The sequence below is a fragment of the Propithecus coquereli genome, unplaced genomic scaffold (genome assembly GCF_000956105.1).
Source record: "Propithecus coquereli isolate 6110/MARCELLA unplaced genomic scaffold, Pcoq_1.0 Scaffold53, whole genome shotgun sequence".
In the NCBI taxonomy this organism is placed as follows: domain Eukaryota; kingdom Metazoa; phylum Chordata; class Mammalia; order Primates; family Indriidae; genus Propithecus; species Propithecus coquereli.
Window position 1 is genome coordinate 2,056,018 of NW_012151174.1, and position 8,687 is coordinate 2,064,704.

The 8,687-nt window shown below is 50.2% G+C and overlaps 1 protein-coding gene and 1 pseudogene across 1 annotated transcript in view; both read right to left on the minus strand.

The window, feature by feature from the left end:
• The window catches only part of RYR1 (ryanodine receptor 1 (skeletal)), a 133,021-nt gene that overhangs the window by 12,369 nt on the left and 111,965 nt on the right, over positions 1-8,687 (minus strand). Inside the window, exons 91-92 of the mRNA XM_012656979.1 lie at positions 2,253-2,594; positions 3-227 (exon numbers count right to left, since the gene is read on the minus strand). Of these exons, the coding sequence (XP_012512433.1) occupies positions 3-227; positions 2,253-2,594 (567 nt within the window). The remainder of the gene's footprint in view (positions 1-2; positions 228-2,252; positions 2,595-8,687) is intronic.
• LOC105820472 lies at positions 4,448-5,023 on the minus strand (annotated as a pseudogene).

Below are 8,687 nucleotides of genomic sequence, written 5' to 3' on the forward strand. Positions count from 1 at the left end.
CCCTCGGGCCCCGCCGCGCCCTCCTCCGCGCCCTCGGCGCCCGCCTCGCCCGCGCCCGCGCCCTCGTCCTCGTCCGTCTCGGGCTCGCCCTCGGGCTCCGAGATCTGCGCGGCGATCTGCATCTCGAAGATGGTGTCCTCGCAGAAGCTCACGAACAGCTCCATCTTCTCGGACTCGCCGCCCTCGTTCACCACGTCGAAGATGAACTGGCGCTTGGACTCCTTCACCTGCAGCGCGGGCCGAGGGGACAGAATGGGGGCGCCGTCAGCGGGCGCTTGGGACAGCGGCGACCACCGCCTCGGCGTCTGCCAGCGTTCGCCGTAGCAGGCGCCGTCCCGAACGCACTGTTGCTTTGATTGTCAATAGCAAACCTGCAGAGCGCCCGCTGTAGGTACTCTCCTAAGTGCTTCGGTAAGGCCAGCCCTGTACCAAGCAGGTACATTTAACTCATAAAACTCACTTAGTTCTCAGAACCACCCTAGGAAACGGAGGCTCAGAAAGTTGCATGCCCAGGTGACACAGGTGAGGTAGCAGATGTAGGATTCGAACTCACAACAAGCTGTTTTTAGCTTCTTTGAAAGACACACCACAGTGATTGAAGGCAAAAGCTCTGCAGCCAGCTTGTCTGGGTTCCATTCCGTTTCTGCCACTAAGTAGCTGAGTGATTTTTGATTTAACTGCCTGGGCCTCCGTTTCCCCCGCTGTAAAATGGGTACAATAGTTGCAACCTTATAACCCTGTTATAGGGTTGGTGTGAGGATTAAATGACACTTAGTCAATGCTGAGTGATTAGAACACCCTGGCACCTAATAAATGCCACATAGTGTTTGCTATTGTTGTACTGCCCCACGAGTGTTCCAGGCCCACATGGCGCCTGAAAGGCAGGAGCAAGTAGGAATGGGGAGGGGCGAGCAGGAGGAAGTGGGTGTTTGGAGAAGTAAGACTGTGGGAAAGAGCCTGCACGTGGGGCGTCGTGAGGGGTGGCATGGGGGAGGGGCCGGGCTCCCACAGCCTGCACTTGGAGCGGGCGTGGAGGCCATGGTGAACGGGGAATTCCTGCTGATGCAGGGTGCGCAGACGTCCTGAGTGCAAGGATGGTGCAACCATGTGTGGGCCAGGTGGGCGGTGAGTGTGCAGTGGTGGCCAAGGGACGCAGGTAAGTGTGCAAGAGCACCAGGGACTGAGGGAGGGATGGGGTGAGGGATGGGGGGATGGCAGAAGTGCGTGGCCGTGCGAGGCTCAGAGTGCACAGTGGCCGTGGGCGCGGGGCAGGCATGAGAGGGCCTGGCCCACGTGGGGAGGGGAGGCGTGTAAGTGTGGGCGAGGCCGGCATGCAATGAGGCCGGCGGGAGTGTGCAGGGGAGCCGGGAGCCAGTGTAACAGGGCCCAGAACATGAGGACAGGGCTGTGTGTGGGACTTGAGCCTGTGTGTATGAGCCAGGTGTCCCTTAAGGACAGATACGAGGGGCCCAGTAGTTAAGGAAGCGATGGGCGTGCAGGCCTCACGGGCTGAGTGTGAGACAAGGGTGTGCAGAGCGCGTGGGAGGAGTGTCAGGTGCCTGGGGGTGTCTGAGAAACACAAGGGAAGTGTGAGAGCAAGGCCATGCCCGGGGTCTGAGGGGGAGGGAGTGCGAGGGCCGAGTGGGCCTGCGCGGGAATGGGGATGGGACGTGCCAGCTGGGTGTGTGAGGGGGCCGGGGCGTGCCAGGGCCACATGAGTGTAGTCGTGGGGCAAGTGAGAGTGTGAGGGGCGTTCGTGCATCTGTGGGCACAGACGGCACGTCACGCTAACGAGCAGACCTGGGCTGCCGAGGACACACAAGGGCTCCCATGGGCGAGTCTGCGAAGGTGGCCCCGGTGAGCTTGGTGATCACAGCCGTGCTCGGGCTACAGCGAGGGCATGTGGGAGGTGAATGAATGAGGTATGCCAGGGCTCTGGCGGGCACATTGGCATCTTCAGGGCGAGAGTGCAAGGGGTGTGCACCCATGTGTGGGCCGAGAATAAGTGGGGTATGCATCGTGGGCTAGGACTTCAAAAGGCATTTGGGGGCACATGTGGCGACTGGTGAGGGGTCGGTCAGCATGCCAGGGCACCCCAGAGCCCCCAAGGTGAGTGTGCAAGAGTGGGCATGGGCAGGCCAGAGATGTGCAAGGCACACACAGCCCCATGCGGGGTCCAAGCGTGCAAGGAGCAAGCACCCGCACGCCGGAAGCCCCAGGAGGCGAGCAGGCCCGCGCGGGGGTCCCCTGACCTGGGGCATCTCCCACTGAGTGCGGTTGGTCTCCGAGATCTCGAAGTAGATACGCTCGATGCGGCGCGAGGAGCCCATGATCTCGATGCGGCCCAGGTAGGGCCGGAAGTACTCGAGGATGCTCTCGGCCAGCTCCAGGAAGGTGCGCAGGCGCGGGTCGTGCGGCACGTGCTCCGACAGGTTGGTCAGCAGCACGGCCACGTTGAAGCCGATTTCACGCGCCGGCTCCTGGAAGCGGTTGGCGAACTCCTCACAGTTGATCATCTCGTTCTCATCCGCTTCGGAGCACGAAAGCAGGAACTGGATTTCCGGACCGCTGAACTGCTTCTGGCTGTCCATGGCCTGGGGGTGGGCAGGGGAGGTCAGTGGGTGGGGGGTCCGGGGGGCCTCAGTTCTCGCCTTGCACGTCTGCTCTTTCATACATACGGAAAAGTCCAGAATCACATAACCAGCACCCAAGGCTGACAGCCAGCAAGATGGCACAGGTAAGGTTGTACCAGCCATTAAAATCCTGAGATATGCACTTCAACAAAGCCAAGCCACCGTCCACTGTAAGATACACCCCATTTTCAGAGACGGTAAGATGTGAAAAATGTGCCCCAAGAACCGATGAACCTGAGCTCACATAATTGGTAAAAAAGATGTTGCCCCAAGCTCTCCAAGTTCAATCCCGGAGTAGCTCTCCAGGCTCTGGTCACCCTCCCCCCATCTCCCCCTCCCCCGCCCTTGATGGCACCCACGGTCTGGCCCAGACGCTCTCGTAGCCCTCTGGCTTCAGGGGACCCGTCCATCTGGGAGCAGGGAAGAGAACACAGTTGTAGCATTTATCTCCCTGCTTCCTCCCCCTGCTGGGGTGTCCCTCACTCAAAGGCCGGTCCCTGCAGCCCTGTCTGCACAGCTCCCCCAGACTAGCTCGCTAAAGTCAGGAGGTGGAAACAGCTTCCAGCACAGTTAACCCCAGAGGACTGCCGGACCCCCACCCAAAGCTTTGTCACCGGTCCCTTTATAAAACTCTCCTTGACTGATTCAGTTTGCATGTGCTATTTCCTGCTGGGACTCCCACTGATAAATGCCACCGCCCCAGCCACCCCCCTGGCCCCCCATTTCAAACAACTAAATAATTGACACCTGACAGAGTGGCGGCCTCTGAATTTCAACTGGGAACAACCACTCATCCCCCAGAACGAACAAGGGCTCATGGTGACATATTTCTTAACGCTATGTTTTTAAAGAACTAAAACGTTACAGGCAGGGTTGGAGCCTTCTGTGTGCCCTGCCTTGGCCCCATTCCCCCACCCTCCCTGGAGGCGACCACTGTCCTGGAGTCGGTGTATAACCTTCCAAACGTGACAATGTTTCTACTACCTATATCCAGTCACCGGCCACAAAAAAGTATATAGTGTCCTGTACATTCTTTTAAATTTAGAGAATTTCTGTTATAATCGTGCAATTTGAAACTTGCTTTTTTCACTCTACTGTATGTTTGCAAGATCTATCCGTGTTGAGATACACAGATCAAATGAATTCATTTTCATCCTATTCACTGTTGCAAGAGGTTCTCTAGGGCCGTTTTTCAAAGGTTCTTGACTGCACTTGCAGTAAGAATGTATTTTACAATGTGACTAAAAAAAAAAAAGATTTCACAACACAATTCTGACTTCTGCTGTGCAACACACTCTATAATGCTCTATTTTATTTTTAAAGCTGCTGATCATGACTTACTAAATTAATGTCATCACCTCCAGATGCACTGCAATATGCAGTGTGAGAAGCGTTGCTCTGGGGGATGGACAGAAGCACAGTTTTCTGGCTCTAAAAAGTGCTTTGTAAAAAGCCAAGAACTTTGCAAAATGCTTTCTAAATGAGTAACATGCTTTGCAAATCATGAAGGGCTCTAGAAACCACAGAGACATAATCACACAGGAACTCCTCACCTTCTACTCTCGCTCCACCGGCCTGCCTCCCCCTGTATGATGAGCGGTGTGACACTGTGTCTCTCAAAAGACCACCCCTTGGCAGGGGCCTGGGACCCTGCCTCCTCCATTCGCTCCTGGACTCCGCTCTTGTGATTTGCTGATCTCTCTTTGTCATCATCCATTTGCGCATCCCTGCCCCCGGGCTTTTTTTTTTTAATATCAAAATTGATTTATTAGAATATAGTTATTTCTTCACACTAGTAAATCAAAAACCAAGACTCAGATTTTATATATATATAAAATGCAATGGAATTGTTGAACTTCATCTTCTGGACAAGAATGCCAAGCTAGTCTCTCTTCATAAAAAGCGATTACAATTTGAGGACACTTCATATTTGCCTCTTTTGCCAGCTCCGAATCTGCCGCGTCTGAATGTCCCCATCTCATCAGAAACATTAACCCTCCACTGCTGTCTGTGGCACCCATTATTCTTCCGGGGTCGAGACCTCTGGCAACGCCTCTTGGTTTGTCAACAGCCTCTTTTCTTCTTTGATTTGCTATCATCAGATTCACCGTCAGATAAAGATTTTCTTTTTGTGCCATCTTTTCCTTTACCAGCTTTCTGAGAGTTAAGAAATGCTCCGATTAGCTCTGGCCAGTCTGGTTTCTTCAGGTTCCCGAGTATTGTCAGCGTCTGAGTCCCTCCCGCTGCAGGAAACGCTCCACTCGCCCGTTCGCCGCACGTCGGTCCAGTACTTTTTCCACCTCAACATTCTTCAGGCTCTGCCTCTTCTTTCTGGTTTTCCTATTCTGTTCCTTTCCCATTTTTTGCAATGTAGTTTTATTGGAGGCCATTTTTTAATCGCAGACTTGGAGAGCTATTTATTATTCACGGCATCTCAGCTGCTCCAGGTCTCGGGTCTACGATGTCTCTGATTTTTTTTTTTTTTTTGAGACAGGGTCTTGCTCTGTCTTCTAGGCTACAGTGCAGTGGTGTCATCATAGCTCACAGCAACCTCAAACTCCTGGGCCCCAGCGATCCTCCTGCCTCAGCCTCCCAAGTAGCTGGGACTACAGGCATATGCCACCATGCCTGGCTAATTTTTCTATATTTTTGGAGAGATGGGGTCTCGATCTTGCTCAGGCTGGTCTCAAACTCTTGGCCCCAAGTGATCCTCCCGCCTCGGCCTCCCAAAATGCTAAGATTATAGGTATGAGCCACTACACCCGGCCACATCCCCTTCTTTTGAAATACCTTCTTCTCTGACTATTGTCAATTTCTTTTCCTGGGGCATCCTACTCTTCCAGGCTTCCAATGGTTGGGGGTGGCCCCAGGCCAGGGATTTTCACCTCCTTCCTGAGCTATGCATGTCCCCTGGAGACATCCCTGAGGCCCCAGGCTCTGAATTCCATCCCACACCAGTGATTGTCACGTCTACATTCCCAGCTCTGACTGTTCCCCAGAATCGAGACTCTCGCAGCTGTGGCCCTACCTGGAAACCACACGATACTTTTTAAACGTCTACCTCTTTGTGGACATCTGCCCCAAAATGAAAATGGCCCAAACTGAACTTTTGATTTCAAAACCTCTCCTCCCACAGTCTGGAGGACTAATCTCAGGATTAGCCACACCGCCCACCCAGGGGCTTAAGCTAAAATCTTTGAGTCATCCTTGATTCTTCTCTTTTGTCACCACCCACATCTGACCCAGCGATAAGTCTGTCAGCTCAGGTTTCAAGACAGATCCGAGTCCACCCACTTCTGCCCCGCATGGCCCCAACCCTAGTCCTGTCCTCCACTGTCTCCCACCTAGACCATCACGGCAGCCTCCTCCCCCGGCCTCCCTGCTCCCCCGCTGTCCCCACACACAGGGGGAGGAACCTGTAAACACCTACTTCAGACCACGGCCCTCCCCTGTGCAGAACCCTCCCTTCCTTCCACCTCATTTGGGTTAAAAGTCAAAGTCCTTCCTGCAGCCAACCAGGCCCTGTACATCTGCCCCATCACCTCTCAGACTTCCTTTCCCCCATTCTCAAGCAGCCACACTGGCCTCCTTTCTGTCCCCCTTGTTGCCATCATTCAGCCATTGCGCTTGCTTTTGCCTGGGACACCCCACCCCACGTTTGACAGGGTACCTTTCAACTCTCAGCCTCAATGTCCCTTCGTCCAAAAGGCCTTCCTCAACCAGTCCCCTTCCAGGGCTCACTCCTCCCTGCTCACTTGCACGCCACCCTGCTCGTTTCCTTCAGACCACAGATTGTAACCTGCAATCTGCCCCTCCCCACCGGACTATCAGCTCCGAGGGTGGGGACTGCTGCACCTTCAGGTCTAGGACAGTGCCTGACACACACTAGGTGCTCATACACCTTTGTGCGAGAACGAAACGTCTTGAAAACTGAGAAGAATTTTGAACTTTGTTATACTTTTTGAAAATAAAGAGATTAAAAAAACCAAAAACCTGAACATGCCTTTTAAACCATAAAGGAACTGAAAAGCTTGTTGTAAAATACAAAGATTTGTTTGGAAACCATATGATGCTTTGTAAATGTTCAAACATTTAGAAATGAGAATATCACCACTTTGCAATCTCTGATGAACTAACGCGTCTGGGCATTGAATGGCAGCGGTTGCTGACATCACAAAAAGAGAGAAGAGGCACCTAGAATGTGCCCCTTTATGGATTTACGGAGCACCGCAGAGGAAAATTCTGTCCAGAAAAAACTCCATACACCCAAAACCTGAATCTGATGGAACTTCCAGACCTGCGTTCTGGTTGATAGGAAACATAGGGGACAGAGGAACACACGAAGAGACACAAGGGTGCATCAGCCAGATTTAGACTGTGGGAAACTGTACAGCTAGGACAGCACTATCCAATGACAGACTTAGTGAGAAAAAAGAATAGCAAATGTCTAATTAATTTTTTATATTGATTACATGTTGAAATAATATTTTTGACATACAAGTTCATATACATGTTTCCTCTTACTTTTTAAAAAATGTGACTACTAGAAATTTTTAAATTGTACACGTTGCTCATTGTATTTCTGTTGGGCAGTCTTCAGTAGATAAATTGCAAGAAAAAAAGTGATGGAGGGGAAGTGATAGATTAAAGGAGATTTAAAGAAATATAAATTAATTGCAAAGAGTGGGCCTTGTTTGGATCATGGTTCAAAGAAACTGCAAAAATCATATATGATAGTGATGAAATTTGGAAATTTGAATACTGACCAAACAGGTGATGATTTAAAGAATTGTGTATACTTTTTGTTTTACTTTTATTGTTTTTTGGTTTTTTGGTGTTTTTTTTTGGTTAGGAGTGATAATGACATTGTGGTGTTTTTGTTTTTCGTTTTTGTTTTTGTTTTTGTGAGATGGGGTCTCACTCTTCCACCCAGGCTGGAGTGCAGTGGCCTCATCACAGCTCACAGCAACCTCAGACTCCTGAGCTCAAGCGATCCTCCTGCCTCAGCCTCCCGAGTAGCTGAGACTCTAGGTGCGCACCACCGTGCCTGGCTAATTTTTCTATTTTTTTGTAGAGATGAGGTCTTGCTCTTGCTCAGGCTGGTCTCGAACTCCTGAGCTCAAGGATCCTCCAGCCTTAGCCTCTCAGAGTGCTAGGGTTTCAAGCGTGAACCACCATGCCCAGCCAACATCGTGGTTTTTCAAATAAAAGGAAAGCCTTTTAAGACCATACGTATTTTATCGTACCATTTATATGAAGTGTCCAGAATAGGCAAATCTACGGAGACAGAAAATAGATTAGTGATTCCTAGGAGTTGGGGTGGGGGAAATGGGAAATGCTAAAGAGTGTGGGGTTTCTTTTTTGGGATGATTAAAATGTTCTAAAATTGGATTGCAGTGATGGTTGCGCAATTCTGTGAATGCATTAAAAACAATTGAATGGTACATTTTAAATGGGTAAATTTTATGATATGTAAATGATATCTCAATAAAGATGCTTTAAAAAGGAAGTCTTTTAATTAAGAGACACACAGAAAAATATTTGCAGATAGGAAAAAAATAAAGAAAAACTTGAGACAGTTTAGTAAACAGGAATAAATTAATAGCCTAAAATGTGGTTTCAATTACCAGAAAGGGCTTTCCAAACTTTAGTAGATGTTTTGGAATCTGCAAAGTACTTCACCAGTGGAGAGTGCTTTGTGAACTGTCAAGAACTCTGTCAACCATGAATAATTTGGGAAACCAAAAAACAACGCTATATTTTTAATGCAGATTTACATATAAATTGAAATGCAGATAAAACATCTAGAGAGATGTGCACCAAATGAATAACAATAGCAGCCTTTGGAAAGGTAGAATGAGAACAGGATTGGGGATGGGGACAAAAGGTGACCTCAGCCATAACTGTTAGCTCTTAGTTTTTTTTACAAGAGGAATGTATTCCTGTTTAGTTAAAAATTTTAAAAAATGGCTGGGCGCGGTGGCTCATGCCTGTAATCCTAGCACTCTGGGAGGCTGAGGCGGGCGGATTGTTTGAGCTAAGGAGTTCGAGACC